This window comes from Xiphophorus hellerii, chromosome 1, assembly GCF_003331165.1.
Source record: "Xiphophorus hellerii strain 12219 chromosome 1, Xiphophorus_hellerii-4.1, whole genome shotgun sequence".
NCBI lineage: Eukaryota > Metazoa > Chordata > Actinopteri > Cyprinodontiformes > Poeciliidae > Xiphophorus > Xiphophorus hellerii.
In genome coordinates, this window is record NC_045672.1 from 8,946,600 (window position 1) to 8,971,882 (window position 25,283).

The 25,283-nt window shown below is 39.3% G+C and overlaps 1 protein-coding gene across 1 annotated transcript in view; it reads right to left on the reverse strand.

Annotated features, from left to right (window-relative positions):
* LOC116724939 (protein SOGA1-like) overlaps positions 1–25,283 on the reverse strand; it is a 92,552-nt gene that overhangs the window by 56,336 nt on the left and 10,933 nt on the right. Inside the window, 2 exon segments of the mRNA XM_032570739.1 lie at positions 8,975–9,058; positions 9,060–9,125. Coding sequence (XP_032426630.1) covers positions 8,975–9,058; positions 9,060–9,125 — 150 coding nt within the window.

Here is a 25,283-nt window from a genome sequence, read left to right on the forward strand (position 1 = left end):
GCTGTTGAATCCCCTTCTCTTATTCATGTTTTTTTTTTTTTTTTTTTTTAGAAAACCTGATTTCAGTCACTTCAGCTAGTTTGCCTTCGGGCCTGGGCTTTGTACCAGTTCCTCTGATTCCTCTGTCCAGATTTTTTTCTTTGCTCCCTATAGAGCTGATCTTAGAATTACCTGGAGTATCTCTTTGTTTCTTTATTTTGTGGCGGCTCACCTCCCTCACTCCAGTAGTGTCTTGCGCCCTCAGGCAACAGCCTGGGTAGATTGTTAAAGTTGTTGCTGCACCTGAGGCTTCTCAGACCCTCTCTGACTCGGTGAGCTACACTTGTCCAGCGTGGGTCCAGCAAGTATTTGCAATAATTTGTTCATAAAATTACAGTTCATATTTTTTCATTCTCACACCCCGCCTAGGTTTATGTTTCCTTGTTAAATGAAATGGAGAGGAGATTCTTCTCTTTTTACCGAATGTGTGGGACAGAATTCCAGTCTAGAATCAGAAGTTTTGGGAAAATACACAAAATGTTTAACAATGCTACCAAATACTGAAGAAATAAACTTTGCAGGAAAGCAAAAGGTTTATTGGTATTTTTTTTTCTTTAGTCTATCAATGTTCTTGAGAGGCTTAACTCAACTTTAATTAAAACGCTTTTCAAGCTGGAGGCAACCAACATTGGTTTACGGCAACAAAAATGCAGCGATTGAATATGTGTAAAAATAAAGTAACATTATCAAAGCATAAAAAAGAAGATAGAAAAAACAGAACACACAAGTTCAACACTAATACAAAAGCACCCAAACTAAATCCATATCAAAGCATTAAGAGTGTGCCTCAATAAAAAAACAAAATAAAAAAAAAAAGCCTGATTAAAAAGATGAGCTTTATGAATAATTTTAAAAGGAAAGGGTAGACTCTCATAGACAGACTGGGAGCTGATTTTACCAAGTAGAAATAATCCTAGCTGACCTAGAAAAGGAAAAGTTTTGTCTGATTCAAAGTTAGATGGCGGGGAAAAAAATGTATGTCTTTTTATGCAGTGCATGTTTACATCTGGGTTTTAAATGTAAACACACACCAATAATTGGACTGTTTAGCCTTGATTAATGTGCAGAATATTGTGCAGAACACAGCAGTGAAATTCAGTGTTTGTTCCATCGTATTAAAAGGAAAACTTACTGTAACTGTGAAGAAGTATTATAAGTGATCAGTTAAATAAACACAGATTTAAATGTTGTCTCAACCAAATCAGAGACCCACATTAATCGGGTTTCTGATTAATGTGTTGCCAGTTTGTACATACAATCTAGCAACAGTCACATCCACAAACTGTTTTCTTTGTGCTGAACCTGACATTTCCCAGTTGATAGCATGATTACTTTATCTTCCAGCCAGGTGAGCAGCAGATTCATTTGCCTGTTTGCTATAAAGCCAGCATAGGACGCGCGGCTTGAGGTTGCTTTTCTTCTTTTTTTGTGCATTCTCTCGTAAGTCACCTAACACTTTCTACTCATCTGCATTACAGTATTTGTGAAAACAAGAGGGCAAGTCTCTCTTCTTATGCACACAAGTGTGTTTGTGTGCACGTGCAACTGCTGTCTGTCCCAGTTGGTGCCTGTGAAGCTGGGATCAACCCAGAAAACCCCTCCTGGCATGATTCCCCTCGTCTTACCCTGACTTCCCTCTGGTTTGCTCCCCCTTTTCTTTCGAAGCATTCAGTCTTTTTTGTGCTTCCTCTTCTGCTCCTCTCCTATTTTCAGAATTCACACAATTCCCCCTTTGGGCTTTAACTCCTTTTAAGTTTTACTGCATGATGTTCACCACGTCTTTAAAACCTTGGTGTTTTACTTTATTTGCATTCCTATCGGTCATCCACAATTTACGAGGTCAGTGTATATTTTTCTTACTTCTCTTCTCAGGTTTGTTACAACTTACAGTTTAAATCATCATTTTTGACACATTTCCACCAGCCTATCGCAATAACTTGACGCTTCTCACTTTCTTTCGCTCCAGCTCTAAAACGGTGACTGCCTCCTCTAACAAACACAGTTGGTTTTAACGTCCCCAATGTCCCTCTTCTAAGACTATCCTCACTCTAATCAATCAATGCGACCCAGATAAAGCCGAGTTTAAACCCAGACCACTTTGATGCTCTGACCCATTTTCTCCAAACTTGTGTCTCTGTAGTAAACACTGCTTCCACTTCCTCCCAGTGGTGTCAGATGGAGCTCCATGACGTGTTTGGTGCTTTGGATTAAGTACAGAGAGGAACGCTCGGAGGGAAGTAGGTGAAATGGAGGTGCATCAACGGGATGAAGGTTTACTAGCCTTTGTTATGGACTTGCAAAAGATTCAGACCCCATGTCGTCTTGTTTCCGACACCAAATTTTTGATCCTTAGTTTCGTACAAGCTGGGGTTAACTCGGTTATTAGCAAGTGTCTTCGCCTCTGTGATGAGCCTGCAGTAGGCCGTTTACTTTACAGACACGCATGCCAACTCTTATAGCCATGTGTTGAAGCTTGTTTCAAAACACTGTAGCCTAAATTCATTTAGCTTCCAATGAAGCCAATTTGTACTTTAATCCACATGAGGCAACATTTTAAAGTCACTATACACAACTGACTGACAGCTCACAGTAGTTCTGGAATTTGTTACTACAAAAAATATATCCTAAATTCTCTCTAGCTTCACATTTAGTGAAGGCTAATCCTCTGGAACAGCATGAGGGAACATTTTTTGTAGTTCTTTTGCTCGGAAAACTAGTTGCCAGTGCAAATGTTGGCCATTTGGAGCAAAGTTTGAACTTCGGCTTAGACTTTGAAAATTTACTTTCTCATTCTGATGCTCAGTTTGAACTTCAGTCATGTGTCTTTGCCATATCTCCATGCCTCAGTGCGTTGAGTTGCCGTCATGTGTTTTGCTAATTTTCTGTTAGCTTTACATGCATGTACTGTAGTACCTCAAAAATGTCTGACTCCAAATAAGGAAGATTAGCAGCATAAAATGTCATAAAGAGGTGCACTATGAATTTCTGATGCACCCTAAATAATCTCCTTGTATCTGTAGGTTAATGAAGTTAGCTTCCCACAGTACCTCTATTTTTCACTGCTAAAATAAAGGACATTAGCACGCACAAAGAGACGCAGCCACACATACACACTATAAAGTCTCCAGCCACCCTTGCCCCACATCCCTCGGCTCCCTGCAAACAAAAGGCAGCACTTCCTGAAAGTCAGGAACAGCAGGGAACAGCTTCCTTTAGTATTTCACCAGGACTTAAAGAGAAGAAGGGAGGTATTTAAAAAAAAAAACAACACAGAAACGTACGAAAGAAATGTCTGGAGTGGTTCACTCCTGAGCTGCTGCCTTCAGGTGTAAAGTCAATTTTAAACCCTGTAAGCATCAGCAATTACAAGTTTGATTTGTTTTTTTTGTTTAGTTTTTTCCCCCAAGGACAGCATGAGGTAATATGATGGCAGCAGTTTCCGACCAGAAAACTAATGGACTGTTCCAGTAAATACTGTTCAAGCATAAAAACATCCATGATATACAAGTCTGTTGCCTTTTGCTTGCCACCTTGAGCTGATTCATTCTACATCACCGCGTTCAGACATATAGACAAAGAGGAAGGGTACTGAATGACCTTCAGGAGAAATATTAGCTTCAGAAATCTGCAGAAAGAAACAAGGAGAGAAAGAGAACAGTTGAAGAGAGGAGAGGGGAAGAAAATAAGACGAGACAGGGAACTGCTGTATTTTTCCCTCCTGTCACCCTGTACTCATTAAAGTATTTTTTCTTTTTTCTAATTTGGGCAGATATCTCCTCTGTCAGACTTCCTCTTTACACAACCCCCACATGGTTCAGTCCTAGCATTTGTGGGGTTTCTTTTTTCTCTTTTTGTCATGAAGTGGTGTGGTAGGCGGTGAGGGAAACTGCAGCAGACCCAAGGTTGAAGTGAAATGATGAGTTTAATCCAACACAAAAGTCCAAAAACCAGGCAGCACTGCTGAGCGGAAGCCAAGGTTCAACACAGGTAGCAACGGGGAAAACAAATGGACGACTGACGACAGACCACAAACAACTGCTTAGACAAGGACCCGACAGAGACGCCGAGACACAGGTGACATTAAATACACAGGAGGTAATCAGGGAACGAGACACACCTGGGAACAATCAAGGGGTAGACAGGACAATACGGAGACTCAGAAGACACAGAAACTCAAAAATAAACACACAGAGAAACTCAAATCACGACATTTTTACTTTTTTAATCTATAATTTTTGTTCCTTTTCTCTCCATCCTTCTTCACTCAGTGTAATTTCTCAGTTATCCAAGCTGCTTTTCTTCCATCCGTCTTACTTTAGATGCCTTTTCTGGTCTCATTTTTCTCTTTGCAATTTTCTGTTCACTAGATTTAAGGAGAGGTTGCAGCTAAAACTAACAAATGACAGTTAGTATGCGGCGTATTTTTCAAACTATAAATCAAACGCGTTTGATCTGGTCCTGCTAGTCTGAGTCCATCTATGAAAACACATAACTCACTGGACAGGGGAAACATCAGTCCCGGCCACTAGACAGCATTTATAAAACATAAATACTGAATCATGTCAACAATGCAAACCACGAAGCAGAGCATTTATATCCTAATTAATTCAGCTGAATCTCACTCATTTCAGTAGCATCAGTTCACACCAAAGGACAAGTTAGCTTTCTATACGCGAAGAAAAAAAGAGATTCAATTCAAATCAATATACTAAATCATTTCAAAGTCATCTTACCAGCATATCTCCTACTTATTTGTTTAATAAGTAGACTCTGTGGAAAGTCTGGTGTGTGTTTACAATACAACCAACATAGCAGGTGCACAACAAAAACAATAAGAGAAGTAATGGCGTTAGCCGTAAACAAAACCTGACCTGAAACAAACCAGAGGCAAGCTGACAGTGTATTACCATTTTATTCCTTAACTTTTAACATAAATTCAGTTTGACCTTCTCTATCAGCATAATTTTGAATGTTTCTATTGGGCTTCTTCATATTCACAGGACGAAATACCAAGAAAATATGCCTCTATTCAGTCCTATCATCTGTTTTCCGTCAACCATCTTTAGAATAAGTTCGTCCCTTATTGCTTCCATCCCTGTGGAACTGAAGTGCATCCATCCTATCATCAAGCGCAACCTTCCCACCTCCAAAGGTCACCCGCAGCTGAATGGATCAGTGGTTTGGGAGCAGGAAGAGTGGATGAACGAGAAAACAAGAGAGAGAGAGAGGGGAATGAGTGAGTGGCAGCCTTGGTGTGACAGAAGTATTGAAGGTGAAGTCCGGCTGGAGGAGGAGACGAACAAGGAAAGGATTTTAAGGGAAGAAAAGGGAGGGAGAAAATAAAACTCTAGCATCAGCATTCCTGTACGTCTCTGTGGGAGAGATGGGAGGAGGAGGAGCGGGAGAGAGAATGGGAGGTGATAATAAATGGGGAGAAATAAATTAAAAGAACACAGGAGGGGAGCTGTGGGTGAGTGATGGGAGGAAAGGAAAACAGGGCAAAGAAAATGAGGAGCAGCGAACAATGTCAGCTTAATTGAATTCATTATAGGTAATGTATGTTTTACAAGGTATGTGAATTAAAGGTCAGTGTTCAGAAATGGTACGTGATGGTTTGATACAGTGTGAAGCTAATGTGCAGCACTGAAATTCAAATGCTGAAACAAAGCACTTAGACTTCCTTTCATTACATATGCAGCTACAGGCACAATGTTTTGAGTCTGGCACATTTTGGACCAAAATATGTTGAAATAAACATGACATGTTTGATGGATCTCCATGGAGCCTGAAATCCTGTTTGCATCATGCGACTCAAATCCTCCAACAATCTAAACTGATCCTCATGAAAGATGCAGCAGAACCTGTTCCAATCGCAGCACCAGCCTGGCAGAGGAATCCACTTCATGTGGACCCCTTCTCAGAGCTAATTCATCAAAAGCTGCAGACAGACTTCTTCTTTTTTTTTTTCACAGTCTCTCTGGTTCAAAGTATAATATTCGCAGCCTACAGCAGTAGCATAGAGGTGCAGCTCCAGCGCTGCGTGCGCCTCTGCTTCTTAAAGAATATCGATATCAGTGCAGACTGTGGGCTGCGGCTGCCACATAGTCAATAATTCAACAGCCAGTCTTACCACTGTGAAGTTTAGGACCGCCATTGTCTGAGTGTTTACATGGTACTTGTGTTTACGTGGGTCAGAACCGGTCTGCTTATCCTTATTACAATCATCTCTGTGTATCTACTTCATCTCTCTTTATTTCCAAAACATATCTCTGTTGTCTCGCCTTAATTAGTCATAGGTCCTGCATTGTGCCATGCAAAGTGTTCACACCCTTAGAAATGTTTCAGCCTTTTGCCTCATTACAACCACAAACCTAATTCCAGTTTTTCTGTGAAAGGTCTCGGAGGACTGGGAGAAAGTTATTGAGAAATCCTAAAGCAGAGTGAGATTACAATACAATATTTGAAGCTTTCAGCGTCATAGAGCTCTGTTTCAGGTCATCACCTGAAAATGGAAAGAGCACGGAGGAACAAACCCACCAACCATTGGTGGCTTAAACTGAACCAAACTGGACAGGATCATTAATCAGAGAAGAAGTTCTGTTTGTGGTTTTGGGACATGACAAACATGTGGAAGAAGAATTAAAAAGTAAACCTTCATGCAAAAGACCGTGTGTGTTATGCCTCAGCCTGCACAAGTACCATCTCCACAGTAAAACAAGATGGCAGTATGGGGAAACTTTTCTTCAACAGGGACATGGACCCTGCTCAAAGTTCACAGGAACATGGGTGGAGCTAAAACACGACACTACAGGAACAAAACCTGTTTGAGACTTCAGACTGGAGCGTAGATTCACCTCCCAGAAAATCAACCACCCTAAACATACAGCCACGGCTACAATGGAGGGTTTGGATTTCATAAAAATGTTATGTTAGAATGGCCCAGTCAATGTCCATGTAGAAATAAAATTGAGTATGAGTAGCAGGGCTTGAACAGAGATACTCTCCATCTACTGTAATATGTCTAAGCTATTCACAATATTTCTTTTGAAAAAAACAAACATTTGACCAAAAAATCTCAGAACAAATGCATGAAACACTTTGAACTATGTATATTTTTTCTTCTGATTCAGTTACGCAACAGCCGTGTTGCTCTATCACATGAAGTCCCAACAAAGTGCATTGACATTTGAGGTTTCCGATGAGAAGAAATGTGGAGCAGTAGAATGCTTTTTGCAGAGCACGGTAGCTGCACTGTGTGTCCAAATGGTGAAAAACGGATGAGTGAGAATTTCCACTGCAGATGAGCGTGAACAAAAACTCTGAATCATCACTGTCAGGGTAAGGAGGGTGGGAGCCTCCTGCTTGGAAGGGATTTTGGACGTTTGCTCAACAGACAATAAACCGACGTGTGGAATGAAATGGCCTAGTCACACACGGTGAGCTGAGAGCCAGAAAACACTTAAGCAAATCAGTCATTTAGTTAGTCAACAAAAAGACACGACAAGACGAAAATAACTAGAGCACACTGGCTTTGATGAAGCTGCTTAATGTGCATGGACAGCTTTAGATAAGTACTACAGTGAGGACGTAATGCAATGCAATGTTGCATTGCATTGGTTAGGGATTTAAATGTGTACGCTCTCATGAAATATCTCAAACAGCTTTATTCTGCACAAACTAAAGGCTTTTAAACACAAAGATTAAACCATGACAACTGGTTTATACCTGTTGGTGAAAATCCAAATAGAAACTCGGCCATCAAACTCAAAGAACTAGAGATCCGATCCAGAGTATCAGCAAGTTGTCTTGAGAGAAGTAAATCGAAAGCACCCGAAAGACAAATTAATAACATTATACAACGTTCAAAGGAAAAGTACTGGTTTTATGAAACGGAAGGAGCCCTGTTTCTGGAAGCTTTGTCTGTACACTGTTAACTGGATCCACACTGAAAAATGCTGCTGAATTAGCTTAGAGTTTGGGCAAAGCACATCTGGCTTCTTTCCATAATCAATAGAAGACACAAAACTTTGCTAATAAGTGACCAATGCAGTAAGGCTGAGGGGGTGAAAATGCCTGCAATGAAAATATAGTCAAAATTGTTATTGGGAGATCCCTAAAATATCAAATGAAGGCGTGTGTGTGTTGTACATCCCTCTCAGGCTGCCCTGCAACCATACAAAAGAAGAAACTTTATGAATGTATTGTGGGAACACACAGTTCACCCAGATAAAAGCAGCCAAACCCAGATCAGCTGCCAGAAACCCAACCATCCAATTCTGACCCACATCAGGGGCCTCAGCAAGGGCCATCAAGCCAGTATAGATTGTGGGAAAGGGACACTGAGCAGAAAAAAAGGATGAGAAAAAGAACATGGTGACAAATTGTCTTCCGGAAACAAAAGCAGGAAGTCTAGCAGAATAAATCCTATCAAGCGGAGCATGACATTAATTGGGTTTTGTTCGTCTTCACTTTGGCTTGCTTCGACATCCAAGTTACCACTTTAGTTTTCAATGCAGTGTTTTCCTGGACACACTTGGTTAAGTAAAAAATTCCCCCGAGCGATGCCAGAGAGGCAGAGATGAAATGAGCACAAGATGAGATCAGAGACAGAATCCCCTGAGGCTCCGAGACAAAATAAGCACAACAAACAGAGTTTTCAGAGACCTAAGTGAACGGGAGCATAAATCAGGATCGTCCTGAGCTGTGAGTGTTTAAATAAAATGTTAAGATCAGATCTCAAATGGACGTTGAACTGTAGTCGTATGATGCATCTTAACAGGAAATGTCCTATAAATAGCTCAGCAGCTCTAAAATCTGCTCATTATCAAAACACTTGGTGGAGCATCAGATCGCCTGCATGAATATAAACGGGGACACAGAAAAAAAAAAACCAGCAGTGTTTGATCTGAAGCCAGTGGAAACTTTTTAATCTGACCTTGTCCAGCTCCTGCTGCAGGACTTGTTTGGCGACCTCCAGGTCCTGCAGCCGGACTCGGAGCTCTTCGTTCTCCTGCTCCAGTCCGACTCCTCTTCTTCTCCAAACTGTCCAGCTGGCTGTGGATTCGGATGGAGACATCCTTCGCCACCTGAAGAAAAGCGGAATGAGAAAAAGTTATAGCTGGCTAGTGAGTAAAAAAACTGCTTAAAATCTGAAGGAATAGAAAAATAATACATTCTACTGTACTTTAGAGTAAAAAAAAAGAAAGACATATCCTTTAGGCAAAATAATCTGTTTTAATAATTACTCTCGAAAACCATTACAAGCAAAATCGCTGATCATTCATGGAAACTGTAAAAAAAACAAACACAACATACTCTTAAATAGAGGTTTCCAGCAAGTAAAGTATTTGCCAGTTAACTTCCTAGTTTTATTAAGAAAACAAACAGCGTTAACTGGTTTACAGCACAAAATAGCAATACGTAGTTTTGGGGCATTTAATTCACAAGCCATTATTTGACCAGTTAATCTGTCATCAGAGCCAATTCAGGGATTTTTGTCAATTCACTTCAAGTCAAAAATACTTTATTAATCTCAAAGGAAAATTAGGCATTGCTGCAGCTCATAGAAATTTCTTGAATGAGTCAGTGTAGATGCATAAGGCATGACAGACCTCCTGTAACAGTCAGTCTTACAGCAGTTCTGGAAAAGCCTCTGACTGAAGACACTCTGTTGTCTAGTGAAGATGACGCTCAGGGTTGTTCATTATGTTTTTCTTATATTTTATGAAGAATCCCTTCTAACACAATCACCTCCAGAGGTTTCAGAGCCGTGTCCAGAACAAAACTGATGGCAGACGAGATTACGCTCTCCACCACACGTCGATAACTGATGGATAAATAACTGATGTACTGCTAAATATTAGCTGTAATTACAGCTTTACTGCTCATTTATGTAATAGAAAGACTACAGCAATAAAATGAACGTCGAATTAAAAGTTTGTTCTGTAAATGGGAAGAAGTTGATTGTTATGGTCAATCAGTTTTACTTTTCGTATGTTCCAATTTATGTTCATGAGGAGGACTTTTTTTTTTTTGCCTAATCTACCCCTAGAGCACTCAAGAGGGCTCTGATATTTCATACATAAATTGATCTCATGAAAGTCTGATTGTGTCCTCCCAGGGGCGGCTCTTCATTAAAAGTTTGTAAAGTCAAAGAGTGAAACTAAAGTCAACCACTTTATGTCTGCAGCGCAGCTCTCAGTCAGATGTAAGCTTTCCATCTACTGTAATTTTTTGCCGTCGTGTTCTCCAAACCCGCAACAGTCAGCATAACAAGCTGAGCAGTTCAAACCACGGTCGGATAACCGCGCACCAGTCGATACAACAATAAATCACATCGCAGCGGCTTCCACTCTATTTTCAACTGCATTGGGTGAAACTAAAGTGAGAAAGCAAACTGTGAACAATGTGCCAAATATAACCACCTAAAAGAGAACAATTAGACATTGTAGCATTTATACCAGGACCGCCTAAATTTTACCTTCATATGCCACACTATTATCTGGTTACATACAAAATATTAAGGTGAGAAGGACATTTTTATTTTATTTTTTGGAGAATGACTTTCACATGTGCCTGGAGTACTAAATGACCTCAGTCCATTAACTAATGAATTAATTATTACTTCGGCTATTCATAGTAAATAAGTGATTTCTTAGAAAATCAGAATAAGACTAGAAATGGCCCCATTTCATTCCTGCCACATTAGTCAAACCTGTTAGAAACCGGTCATAGAATCACTGGCCGTGGCAAATTTGAGAAATCTCATTTGAGTTGAAAGAAATTCTGATGCCAGTGGCTTCTTCGTACTTGACAATATTTTGTTTTGTTTTTTTCACTAATCCTCTCACATCACTTCTGCCAATCCGTAGAGCAACCCTACATTAGTGGCAGGTTGCTGCACCGTCACCGCCAGCTTCCAGCCTACTATGGAGAAGAAAACATCGTCATTGTTTTCAGGGAGTATCATCGACAAGTGAGAAAATCGGAAGGGGATTGGTTGTTTCCGCAAATCGCTGAACCTGACATCCTGGGCGACAATTTACAGCTGGCACAGAACTAAACCAAACCCCATCTCATTACGCTTCATTCTGAAGTTGGTTTTATAAGACCCAGTGCGTCTATTGTAAAAATACTACTGTAAACTGTTTGTTTTCACAGCAATCAGCTCCATATGTAATTTGGAGGAGTACGAGTGTCTCTCCAGGTTGCAGCAACATTTCATGGAAAGCACAACACCAGCTGACCTTTGTGTACGACAAAACTTGATAAAAAAAAAAACCAATAGATTTATTGGTGAGGAAATCATGGGTTTCTTTCTTGCAGCTGCTTGTTGAGATGGTTTCAGCCAGAGCGGTGACATGAGCAAGAGCAATACAGTAACTCACAAGCAGTGCTGTCCAGCCGATCCAAATTTAATGGTGTTCTGATGTTGCAGCGTAATATCATACCCAAGACCAAATTTATTTCTTTTTAATCCTGAACGCTCTATTAGACTTGATTGCATGAAACTATAATGACTCCCGTTGGAAGCTAATCAAAAGGAAAACGAGTGTGCTAATTAACTCACTCATTGGCTCATAAAAGGACTCAAACTCTATTTATTAAACAAAATTTAAATATTTACAGAGACCAAACCTTGAGTGCGGCGCCACACTTGCAAGCTACCATCTATGACAAAACAGAGATGGGAATGATCAGTGCTCTAACTAAGTGTAGGACCTGACTGATTCATTATCCGCGGTCTGTTTGTGAGATGAGTTTTCAGTCAATATTCAGATATAACAGACCCAGAGGCCCCAACCACATAATGCATCTCATAAAATGTAACACAAGACTGGAGAGTTTGTTTTAGGCATACTGGCATGGTTCAATAGTAACTCAAGTGTTCCCGCATTACAGTCACTGAATCTATCTAACAATTAGAAACTCAGATGAATCCATATTGCATCTAGGGGACTTTGTTCTTTTTTGTGTCAATACTAATCTGCATCATATCTCTACATTTGTTTGTTTTGTTGTTGGGTTTTTTTCTCTATAGAGTTGCCTGTGTGCCTGGCCATAACTGTGTGTAATAACGCCAGCCCCTCAGTGTGTTTGTTTGAATTGTTGCCTGTCTGCAGCTGAATCCCACAATGATGGGCCTTGTACTGCCCACTCCTATTTTAGCCAAGCAAACCATGCCTGGGCTCCACCATGCTCCAATTCATGTTGTTTTATAAGTGTGTGTTTTGTGTGTTTGCACACTGGGGATTTTGATAACGTTATTTAAGGATCTCTGCTCTAAAGTCAGATATAAATATAAATAAACACGCTGCTGTAACAGTCTTTTCTTTAACTTATTTCTTCACTTTCCAGTTCATTTCCTATAATTTTCTAGTTTATCTTCTAATTAGAGTCTTTCAATATATTTTAGGCCAAAACAATTTATTACCCAGTATTATTCAGATTGCAGTCATTCTACTCCAGGAAGACGTAATCTGAAACATGTATTGTTGTTGTGCATCTCTACAGAGATAAATTTCCCAACAGTATGCACGAGTGCGATTGCTAAAGTGCTCCTTTACAATGGTGTGCTGATTCGGGAAAAGATCTGGCTGTTTAGCTACTGAATGCGCCACAAACTTTTTAACTGTGGTAATGGGTGTTCATAAAGACCAAGCACCATGTTGAAACTGCTGACATTTGAAAAGCCGTACAAAGCTGAGAAAGAAAGTGAATTTAATAGTGATCTCAAAAATCTTCTTGATCTCATAAAATGCAATTGTAAAAAGTTCATACATAACACAAGTAAAGGGTTCCTAACAGGTGAGTAGACATTTTTGCCTGCAACAAGGGTTGCACTGATGCAGCACTAAAGATGCTTTCTCCAAACACTCTACTATTGCTTAAATAAAAACTGATATTAATGCATGCAAACATCTGTGCAGACCACACACATTCTGGATACAAATTGATTAGATTTCTACCTTCAGGTCAGCGCTACAGAGCACTATTTTCAAAAACCAGCCGCTAACGACCCAGACTGCCTCTCTTATGATTGCAAGGAACAACCGTACAGTCAGAGTAGTCAGCTACTGTGCTGTGAAACAAAATAAGCATCACGAGCTGCATTCCCTTTTTTGTCCTTTTCTTTGTTTTCTTACTGTTTCATTTATCACTTGTTCTGTTTCCTCTAAGATTACATATTATTATGTAAAGTTTGAGTTCTTACAAACCCCTTTGTAAATACAATCTTTACCAATAAAGCTGATTATGACAATAATAATAACTTTAATTTTACTCCTAAGCTGTCAAAAAACAGCCATTTTTGTCAATGAATTTTTAACTTAACTCTAAGACTGATGTTTTTGCAAGGTATTTTGTCAAGAAAAGTGAGGGAAAATGGACAACTGTGGTACACCAGGCAGCCATATTTGATTTGTTTTAACTCTCAAAGTTGATCAAAGACCTCTGGCTTATCCAAGGCAAAACGTCCACTTTATTGCATCTTCTATTGATTGTCCTGGTTTGGAGATGAGACATTTTGACTCAAATGCACCATGAGCATGCACCAGTTCTCAATGCACCAGTTCTCTTTAGTTCTGCTCCTCTTCTCCTATAGTGTCCTATTATTTAACATCACTTTGTTGGTCTTTCACTGCCGCTAAATACTTAATTGTTCTTCACTGTTAAAGGAAAGAATGGAAAGAATTTCACACCATCGAAGCCATTATATTGCACCTAGCAACAGCACTTTAAGTGTAATTAAAGCTCACTTAGAGGGAAGCAAAGAGAAGAGAAAAAAAAAAACAGAAGGAGCCAGGAAAGTCAGTCGTTCTCTAATGCTTCTTCACCAAAGCATTATGCAAAGCACACACACACACACGCCCACCCCCACACACACCCCGACCAGTACACAAACAGCCTCATGTTTATGATTCTACAGCAGTCACTCAGTTAGTCAACAAAGGATATTTTTCATGGAAAGCGTGTGTGACTGTGTGCGTTCGATTGTGGTCAACAACTGGAGTCTTGTTCCAGCTGTAATTCTTGCGTCTACGCACACACACACACAAACACCCGGCACGCACATACACTTAGTGCACAAAAGCAGCTGCATGTAAAACCCCTCTGATAAAATCTACACAAAGGAGACTTGTTAAACTGAAGACCGTTGCAGAGAAAAAGCAGCTGTGTGTGTGCTTTACGGTGCATGTTTGATTTTTATGCACCCTTGTGCAATTATAGCTTTAAGGTTCCCAAGGAGAACAGATGAAGACATTTGTTTAGTTTTATTTGAAAACTGTTTAAGTAAAAGGTTTGACAAGAATATAGCATTGTTGGTATGGCCACAAGTCAAAATGCTTGATAAAAATTGTGAAGAGAAAATCTTACATGAAAGGCAATACATGTTCTACACAGATAGGTGGCCAATGTAGCATTAGCAGTAAAGTTACTACTCAATCACCACACTGTCTTATTCCCCAAGCAAAACATCCACAAAGTCATTGATGATCATGGTTGGTTGGTTAATTAATTGGAAAATTAAGGTTTGAATTCAAGCCTGATAAAAAAAAATATCCAGATTCAAAGTTTTGATTTGTTTGTCTAGATTCAAAGGTCTTGAAGTATGAAGTTACTGATGACAGATACCAGGTGGCACCTCAAAACAGTTCATGCACTGCTGGGTCAGAGCTGGTACGGTAACATATGGCTGTGTACATCATATGCAGATGGGAGAGACATGTCTAGGTTCCTGTTTATGTATTTATAAGGATTTACTTATTCACTTATATTTAATTTGCTCTAACTTCTTACAGGATGTGGCCATCAACTGCATATTAAAAGGGAACCGCTGTCTTACCCAGCAACAAAGGCAAAAAAAACCCCCAAAATCTTGACACTTTCTGAAAAACGTAAGAGGAAACAGACCAACTTTGCAGAAGGTTTGTTGACCTTATTGGGATATCGCAACATAAATATATTCTACTACAACACTGTGGAGAAATGCACTCAGAAAAATCAATCGAGCAACACAGTTTGAAATGTTATTTAAGGTTGATGCGATTTTCTACAGTTGTTCGAGTTTGGTTTCTACTGATTCTTTTGTGTGTTAGATAGCTTTCTGTGCCTTAGCCATTCTGTTATTAAGTGAAATAAAACATAATTATTCACTTGTGGTGCATAAAGCTGACATTGTTCATTGTTCACTTTGTGTTTTCATTTAGCTCAGCACTGTGGCTCAGTTTGCTCTTTACCGAGTCACAAATCATCGTGGCTTCACGTTGGGAAATGATGACTCGACCTAAATGGAAAAGTATCTCAGATCTTTTAGCCAACATTGAAGGTAAGTGATTTTTATTCCCTAAAGAGCAATAAAATATGCTTACAAAGTATGGTCCTTTGTGATGTAATAGACAGCCTCTTATATTGCTGAGTCATGCAGTTTAGCACGTAAGAGAGGGTTGCAGAATCAGCTCGCAGCAGAAACCTACAGAAAACGACTGGTTTGGATAACTAGCATGGTCGTTAAATCTAAACTCCATCTTGTTTTACAACATACAGGTACTGTATAAAAGACATATAGACATACAGTATATATATGTGTATATATATATATATATATATATATAACCTCTATATGTAAAATCAGGATAAACATTTCCTGTCAAGGTCAGTTAGAGGCAGGGGTCTCAAACTCCAGTCCTCGAGGGCCGCAGTCCTGCAACTTTTAGATGTAGCCTCTGCTGCACCACACCTGAATAGAATAATTAGGTCATTAGCAAGGCTGGGAGAACTGATCTACACAAGGAGGAGGTAATTAAGCCATTTCATTCCAGTGTTTTGTACCTGTGGCACATCTAAAAACTGTAGGTCTGCAGCCCTCGAGGACTGGAGTTTGAGACCCCTGAGTTAGAATAACCAAAACTATTTCTATTTACTAAATTATGTGTGTGAGCAAGGAAGAGAAATCTCTGTTACATGTGTTCTGTCTGAAGGAATGGGCCAAATTTTCAGCAAACCTGTGAAAGCTTGTGAAAAAATGCAGAAAATGTCCTAACAAATAATAAAGGTATGTGATTTTTCTGAACAAAGCTGTAGCAAAATGTCTCTATGGTTATTAAGTTACTTAGTAATTACAAAGATTTTCTGGCAGTCCTAACTGTCCTAAAAACAGGAATGTTAAACAGTGAGGGAAATAGTTTTTTGTATTTTTAGAAAGTGTATGTAAATATCCAGTTTCATTTAAATAGAAGGAAATAATGTATTTTTTATTCACAAATTACAAGCCGGCTGCTGTACTGTACACCAGGCAAGTAAACACTCCTAATGAAATAAAACAAATAAAAAGCATCTCCAGCAAACAAAAAGTCTGCCAAATTAGATTATTTTTTTAAATTTCCCAAATTCACAATTTACCTTATTCTACAGTCAGTGTAACTTACAGTAACTAGCCTACAGAAGTAAAATGAAACATTACTGTCAGTTATGACAAATGTAGCTGGAATTTCCACGACTGAGTGATTTTCGCAGGTGGCTACCAACACGACCGATTCAGCTCCGAATGCTTTAATGCTGAGCATCGATGCCAGCTTGACCCTTAGAAACAGTCACACAGCATCACCGTCTCTAAGTGCCCACTTAGGAGATATTACATCACCCATGGCGGCTTCATGTCTATATATAAAGGCATATGAGCGAGAGAGATGGAGGGAGCTGTGGCGTGACAGCTGTTCCAGTTCAGCCTGTGATCATGTGTCTCCGGAGAGAGGGAGAAAGAGTCGGAGAGCAACAGGGAGGGAGGCGGCAGAGGGTATAGGAATGTGATGGATTCTCACCATCACTGGCACTTTGTTTGGCAGGTGGAAAGCGTGATCTCACCTCCACTATCAACAGCAATCCTTTGATTCCATCAACATATCTATGCATTCACGTGTCGCCTTAAGCACTTTCCTGGACGCGTAAGGAAGTGTAAAATGCCTTCCTTTTCGCATGATCTCAAAACAAAACAAAAAAAAGAGCGAGCTGAGTCCTGTCTTATGCTCTCTGTACTTCAGCGCTCCTCACAAGTTTTCAATTAGATCTGGGTCTGTGGAGGGAGCTGGTCATCACAGATGTTTAATTTTGGAATTGGTGAACATTGGCTTCTTTTGCCACATACTGATTCACATTTTCCTCCCCTTAAATTGTTGGTGTTAGAACAATCTCGACATCATCTGACCAAAGCACACGCTTCCAGCTAAAAGCTTGAATAGCATCTGGTAAGGTTCATACGTTGTTCGCCGGTTTTCCAATCTTGGAGATTCAATTTAAGAAAACCAAAAAAGAAAACAAAGTCAAAGCTTAGAACACACTAATTGCATGCTAGTCTGAACATCTTTATCTAGCACTTTGAACCATTTAGAACTTTATGGGATTATGGCAGCACTGAAAACATTCTAATTACATGTTTATTGTCCCAAGACTGTAATAAAGAAGCAACCAAATGGATGCTTTAAAGCATTAATGTCACACAGATATACACAGACAAGAGCTGCTGTTGTTCCTCTGCAGTCTGCAGGGAAGTAAAGAATGAGACAGGAATGGTAACTGGAACCGTATACATTATAACACATGGTGCAACCGCAGGGGGTGGGATCACTGTGAAGTTCATGCATAGATGAAAAACGTACATGAGGAGGCCCTTACCTGACCTCATTCAGTAAACCAACTGCACTGAGTCCAGTTTTAGCTCCACGCCTCTCTTTGGCACACACAGCAGAGCATATGGTGATGATGAGGAAAGGATGCAGGCTTGTTCAGATGGATGTTGCTGCTTCCTTCATCTAATGACTTTCAGGGACATTATGCAGTGCAAGTATGGCAAGTGAGGGGTTTTTAAAAAATTTTTTTTAATAAAATTCCCATACCTTCAAACTGCCTTTGGCTTTTATACTGTTTGGACTTTTTACTGTATAGCTTCTTAAATTAAAGCCCTGAAACTACTCACTATTAGGGTCCCCTGCAAATGCAGTAGTTTAATTTTAAGAGAGTAACGACATGAAAAAGTCTCTGTAAGAGACGCACCTGCCGACAGCACAAAACAATTAGAAGGTTGCCTTTTAAAACTGTTTTCACCGCCTTATGATAGCAATTAGTTTTATTTATTGTGAAGAGACATAGATGAAGAGCTCAAAAGAATGAATCAGTGAAACCGTGACGTAATGCTTTCAGCCTTGCTTCTGCCTACTGAAAGTCTTGCTCTCTCTCCTGCAGTGTGAATCAACTGTGAACTAGTGTTGTCAAACTGAAGGAATCTCCAGCACACCTCCACCATGCTCTACGTTGTTAAATCAGGAAGCGACGATTGTTTTAAAACTGTTTAAGGTACGATTTTGTAAAATCCAGATTGAAGGTGACAATAGTTGATGAGAAATTGTTTAGGACTTGAGGTAATCTGCCGGAACAACATACGCAAAATTACCAGAAACGGAAATTGTACGGAGCTGTTGCTGGATAAATTTCAGTTGATCCTTTTTTATGTTGCTTAGAAACTAGACCTTTAGTGAACTGTTCACTGTTCACAGTTGAACTATGAACTGTTATGAACTGATGTGAATACTTTCATAAAACATATTAAGAGATATTTGCCATACAGGAAAGCATAACATGTCAGTCTATTCTAATTTCGTTTAAGTCTAAATGGCTGCTGACTTGCCAACTACTCACTGGTTTTACACAGATTAACATTTTGTTACTGTTTGGAATTTTTGTGATCGTTATTAGAAAGGAAAGTTTATTTGGCTGCATGGTTTTTTTCTATCAGGTTTTAATGTTTTACATTGTGGTAATCCAGCTGTGGACACGTCTCATCAAGCCACAGCTGAGAAAGTTTTCTGTTAAATAACTTCCTGAAACATAGTCAATCATCTCTGAGATATTACTGAGATATTATTTACTTTTACTCCTTTGGCTCAGTAACAGCAACCAAACGGAAAATGTTAATACAATAACAGAAAGTATAATGTTATTTAAAAGTCTTCAAATTGCTAAATTTAATTTTTTTTTTTTTATGTTGTCGGATGTATGAAATGAAGTCATAAAACAGTGGCATAGCAAAATGTGCACAAGGTGATACTGTACTAGATATATTATTATATACTTATATATATATATACTAATTATATATATATTTATTTATTTATTTAATTTTTTCTCCGAAGAGTTTTTGCGGCGCTAGTGGCTCGTATTTTTTCAACAGTAGGCAGACAGGAAGGAGGGTGAGGAGAGGGGGAAGACGTGCGGCAAAGGTCGTCGGGACCGGGAGTCGAACCCGCGACGTCCGCGTCGAGGACTAAGGCCTCCAAACGTGGGGCGTGCCAACCACCTGCGCCACCACAGCACGCCCCATATTATATATATTATATATATTATATAATTACATATTTTTTATATAATTATAAAAATATATATAATTTATATATATAAATAAATAAATATATATATATTATATTTATATGTATAAATATAATTTTTATATATATAATATATATATTTTTTATAAAAAATTTTATAAAAATTTTATTTAAAAAAAGTTATAAAAAATTTTTTAATGAAAAATATATAATTATATATATATATATATATATATATATATATAATTATATATTTTTTTATATAATTATAAAAAATATAATATATATATACTGTATATGATAGTATATTAATACTAATATTAGCATTATTTTACTATAATATTAATAATCAACAATAAAAAAGTGCCAGAGTAGTAATAAACAATGATTTTAAATATTAGTATTAATATACTAATATTAAAACATTTGTATTATTATTAGTATATCAATACTAATGTTGTTATTCATTATTATTATTGCTACTTCAAATTTTTATTGTTATTATTATTATGAACAAGTTCAAATGTTCTTCCAACAAAGAAGATGATTGTTGATATCAGAATGAACAGGACCAGATCAAATCCTGTTTCCATCATGGGAGAAGATGTTTAGGTGGTTGAGGAATATAAACACTTCGGTGTTCAACTGGACAACAGTCTGGACAGGAGACGCAACAGTGAAGCGTCTATGAGAAGGGACAGAGCAGACTGGGCTTCTGGAGGGAGCTAAGATCCTTCAAGGTTTGCAGCAAGATGCTGCAAATCTTCTATAACAGTGGTCCCCAACCTTTTTATCACTGCGGACCGGTCAAGGCTTGGCATTTTTACTGCCGCCCGGTAGGAGGGTCGCGGGGAGGGTGAACCGTCAGACAGGCTTCTGCATGTGCCCGCTAAAGTTTAGTTCACATGGCACCATTTTAATTTTTTTGCCCCGATTTTTTCCTTACGTCAATCTTAGAACGTTCTGAATGTGGCTTGCGATAATCGTAACCGATCATCCTGCTGTGTGGTGAGTTACGTAGAACGTTGGGACCGCTCCGATCTAAAATCGGGCATTTTCAACATGTTGATTGACTTGGCCCGACTATCGCGGCGCGTGGACCGGTACCGGCCCACGGCCCGGGGGTTGGGGACGACTGTTCTATAAGTCTGTTGTTGAGAGCGCCATCTGTTGGGGCAGCATCAGCCAAGGATCTAAAAAGATCCCTGGCAGAACCAGCCTGATAAAGAAGGCTGGTTCTGTTCTTGTTCTCTTCTGGGGATGTCCGTGGAACCGCTGGAGATGATAATGCAGAGAAGGATTCTTCATAGGATCAAGAAAATTCTGGACAATTCTGACCATCTTCTTCACAAGGCTGTTTTGGAAGGGAAGAGCATCCATCCTCAGTCAGAGGCTTCTTCAGGTTCAGTGTGGTACTGACCGCTTCAAGAGATCTTTCCTGTCGACAGCCATCTTCAATGGCTCTTTGAAGAATCTTGATGAGCTACAACATTTAATTTTCTTTGGGATCAATAAAGTATTTTTGAATTTAAACTGAAACAGAAAATTTAACAGTGTAATTAAATTCAAAGTTAAGCTCTCAATACTTGGCTTTATGATCCCAATAAATAAGCAAGTCCACAGGAAGAATATATAACAAATAAAAACAGGAAAAAACCACCATAGTACATAATAACCCAGGGAAGGCAAAATAAACACAAACTAAGAAACATTAACAAAAATGGCTCCCATATATTGTCGTTGTTTTTGTGAGACAACACATTTTCCCCAGTCAGGGAAGTTCGCTCATGGCTACTGTCTTCAATTGCCATCTTGATGAAAGCAAAAAAGTTTTCAGACTCAATAGTCTCCTTTTCACAGCAAACATCTGCAACCGTCAATCTTCCCAAAGTTTGCTCTTTGGGAAGATTGACCAGATCGTTCCCTGCAACAGTGGTCTGGACAACTTCTGCAGCCGCAGAAGTTTGCTCTTCGGGAAGATTGGCCAGATCGTTCCCTGCGACAGTGGTCTGGACAGCGCTGTCTTCATGAGTAGTGTCTTCAATTGTCATCTTCTTCAAGGCAGAAGTTGATCTTTCAGACTCAGTGGTCTGAAATTCCCCAGCCAGGGATGTTTGGTTCTGAGCCGGGGATGGATCAAACAGATAAGAATCAAAAATATCGTAACCAGAGTAACAAACTTCCTCAGCTGGGGAGCAAACTTCCCCAGCCGGGGAGGTTTGCTCCCCAGTCTTGGAAGGTTCGAAAAGAAAAGCGTCAAAAAGATCGTACTCAGATGACGTCCTCTCCTCCTGAACGCTACTTCTATCTACAGTGCTACCAGGAAGCACTTTGTCAAAAACCTTCCTCATCCCTGTTGTAACCAAATATCCCACTCCAAAACTCAGGGGAAAAAACAAGCCGACAAACATCTTTTCCATACTGAAAATACTTGTAAAACACAGTGTTGCGATTCGAAGAGCTAGTTGGATATGAACTGATGTCTTGAAATACCAGCATTCATAACCTCAGAAGTTCTTTGATGTAGGATCGCATGTCATAGTTGAGATCATAGGTACAATGAGCTCAATGAAGTTCTGGGGGAATGTCTTGCTTCTGCTCTTTGCTATGGAAACGATCAGATCAGTTCTGCAAGACCCAAGCTGTTAACCCTTTGCAATGGTGACACTTAATCATTCGAGGTGCCTTGATGGAAGTCGGAAGTGAGGAACGGGAGTATTGAACTGAGCGACTGAAATTGTTTTCCAAAGTTGTTTGGAATTTTTTTTTTATTTTAAAAAAAATATATATATATACATACGTATACTATAGTAGATATAGATATTATACAAAACATTATACAGCCATCCTGTTTTTATATGCTGGAGAGGAGGCCTGGATCCTCTCCCCATGTGAGCACACAGTGGAGACTGTGAATCACAATCTGAATACTTTTCTTTCATGAAGGCAAATGAACCAGTGTATTAATCTAATATTCTGTTAAGAAAAGAAAATAAGGCAAAGCAAAAGACATGACATATCTTTTTCATGTAGAAAAAATAAGAAGTTTGTTTCAAAGAATCTATTTGTGTTTAGGCAGAAAAGATCTAGTAGAGATCCCTGATAACATCATCCCCTTAAATGAAGTAATGCTTTGTTGGCTTTGTTAGACTACCAACAACCATTTCCTTCTATACTTGTGGGCGTGTGTGTGTGTGTGTCCAGATGTCTGCAGCCTGTGGGAATGAGAGCGGTTTGTGAGTGGGACAGGAAATGATGTTAGATGTTCTCATGGAGAATGTGATGGTGCCACACTGACTAGTTTCCATTTCACACACAGACCCACAAACACAAACAGTGCATCTCCAAGTCATGTGCATGCAAGGGACACACACAAGACAGCTAAACGGACACAAGTTGGAGCATGTGATCCTCGTTCCTTGTCACAAAACATCCATGTGACACTAATCTTTCTGTATCATCCAGCAATCAACACTTAAGTCATAGACAGAAGTGGAAAGGAAGACAAACAAAATAAGAGCAAAGACTTCAGCGAGAGCGAAGAGTTTGCATGTGCTCATTTGCCAATTTGTTTTCATTTGCATGTTGGCGAGTCATCAAATCTGGAACCTGAAGCAGCAACAGTGGTTAAGCCACTTACTCTTGTAAAGCAGCTCAGGAGAGAACCGTGGAGCAACTTAAGGTCAACCTGGACTAAGAGCTGCGAAACACTGAGCACCTCCAACGTAAATATTTATTTCCAGGAAGGATGAGGACGTTATCAAACACAAAAATTTATCCAGGTTCCTGATATGTAATGCTATTTGCAGACTCTGCCCCCTTCTTAACCTGCAATCCCATTAAATTAGCATTTTCTTTAAAATTTCAGCTATTCAGTTTCAATACTGAAAAATGATATTTTTTACTCATTTACCAAATGCATCAAAACTGAAAACTCCCATCATTTTAGATCAATGAACACATCAACAAACTTTGAGTGTCTTATTCAAATTTTACAATTTCATAAAAATAGTTTCATAAATGCTATCGAAATGTGTCTTAATGCATAAATGGAAATAATATTAAAATTGTATTATGTTTTGTTGGTTTTTGCTACTCATATCAAATAACCTGCAGGATATTCTTTCTCTTATGTACGTTATCATTCTTAGAATAAAAAACAATCACACACAATCAGTCGAACCTGATTGGTGCATCTCTACTGATTTTATTCCTTGATCATAGTGTACACCAGTGAGAGTTACATTTCTTTTTTTTTTTTTTTTTCTCCGAAGAGTTTTTGCGGCGCTAGTGGCTCGTATTTTTTCCACAGTAGGCAGACAGGAAGGAGGGTGAAGAGAGGGGGAAGACATGCGGTAAAGGTCGTCGGGACCGGGAGTCGAACCCGCGACGTCCGCGTCGAGGACTAAGGCCTCCAAACGTGGGGCGTGCTAACCCGCTGCGCCACCACAGCACGCCCCGAGAGTTACATTTCTTAAAGGTTGGGACTTTTGCACAACACATTGCCATACTGTTGTAGCTTCTGTTCCAGGTTAAAAAAAATTTTTTATGATAACAGGGTGTGCTAGACAGATGGCTAGTTTGGCTCTTTTCCACTTAACAGAAAACCCCAAAAGACATTTGCGTTTGTGAAATATATTTTAGTTTCTAAATCAGAATTAGTTCACTTTAAGAAGTGGTACACTGATCAACACTGCTCACCTGCTTATTTCATGAAATCCTATATTCTCACTACTATTTAGAGCTTTTCCAAGACAGCTGAGTCACGGTAAAGCCAGAGAGAGCTAAAAAGCTTTTACAATAAACATGAGTAACAATAAGAGAAGATTAGCAAAGGCTTAATGCACTTCTACACCCACACACTGAACAGGGTGGTGTAACTTGACCGGCCGTTTAGGGCTGAGTCTCTGCTGCCAGGGAGCCACAATCAACCATGTGTTGAGAGAAAGATGCAGAGAGGTCAGCGTTCCCTCCCAGAAGACACTTTATTCCAGTTTCCTGTCTTATATTTGGTAATACAGACAACAGATGCAGAATTTGTTTAAAGCGATAGTTCAGCAATATTAAAGTAGGGTTCTATTCAGCTGCTTTACATATTCTATTCTTAGTATGTGTTTTACACAGGAACATCATTGGTGCCACATAACCCTTCAACTTTTGTTTTCTGTGTAAATAATCGACAGTTTCTCTGTAATTAATCATTCAACGCAAACAGGACAGGTGCTATCAACTGCAAGTAAGTTATTAATGATTAACAGAGTCTTCCTTCAAAAATCCTGACAAACCTCTTAAAATCTTGTCTTCAGAATCTGTCTGTTGTTTTTATTCACGTCACGCTTTCTGTACACATTTAAACAGAACAATCATCAATTTAAAAAATAGGCTGGCTCTATTTGGATATCCGTTCCCCATTTTCCATTTCAATTTAAAAACTCCTCATTTTCATTTTCCCTCTATTTTCATCCTCTCCTCCTGATTGGCCGGTTTGAATTTTCAAACTGAGCCGGAGTTTTGCCCCCTCCCCTTTTAGTCCACAAACACCGGATATTCCCTCGTCTTTTTCCTTCCCATCCTTCCTCCTTCCAAAAACAACCAGATGGTGAGACAGCAGCTGAGAGACAGACTGCAGCAACGGGCGGAAACCCCTTAGAATGATACAACGGCCCCACACTCATGCACTCTCTTGCTCTTGGAGTGTATAAAGACCTCATTGTGTCCTCCTTGACGTTGAAAATGTCGGAGAAACGTTGGAAATTTAACAAAGAGCAACCACTGACCAGGGTGAGCTCTAACCCACCCTGTTCTCACTTAGTGTTTACGTTGAAAAGGCTTTTATCAGGAATTCCTGAAGTGACTGGGATGACTGTA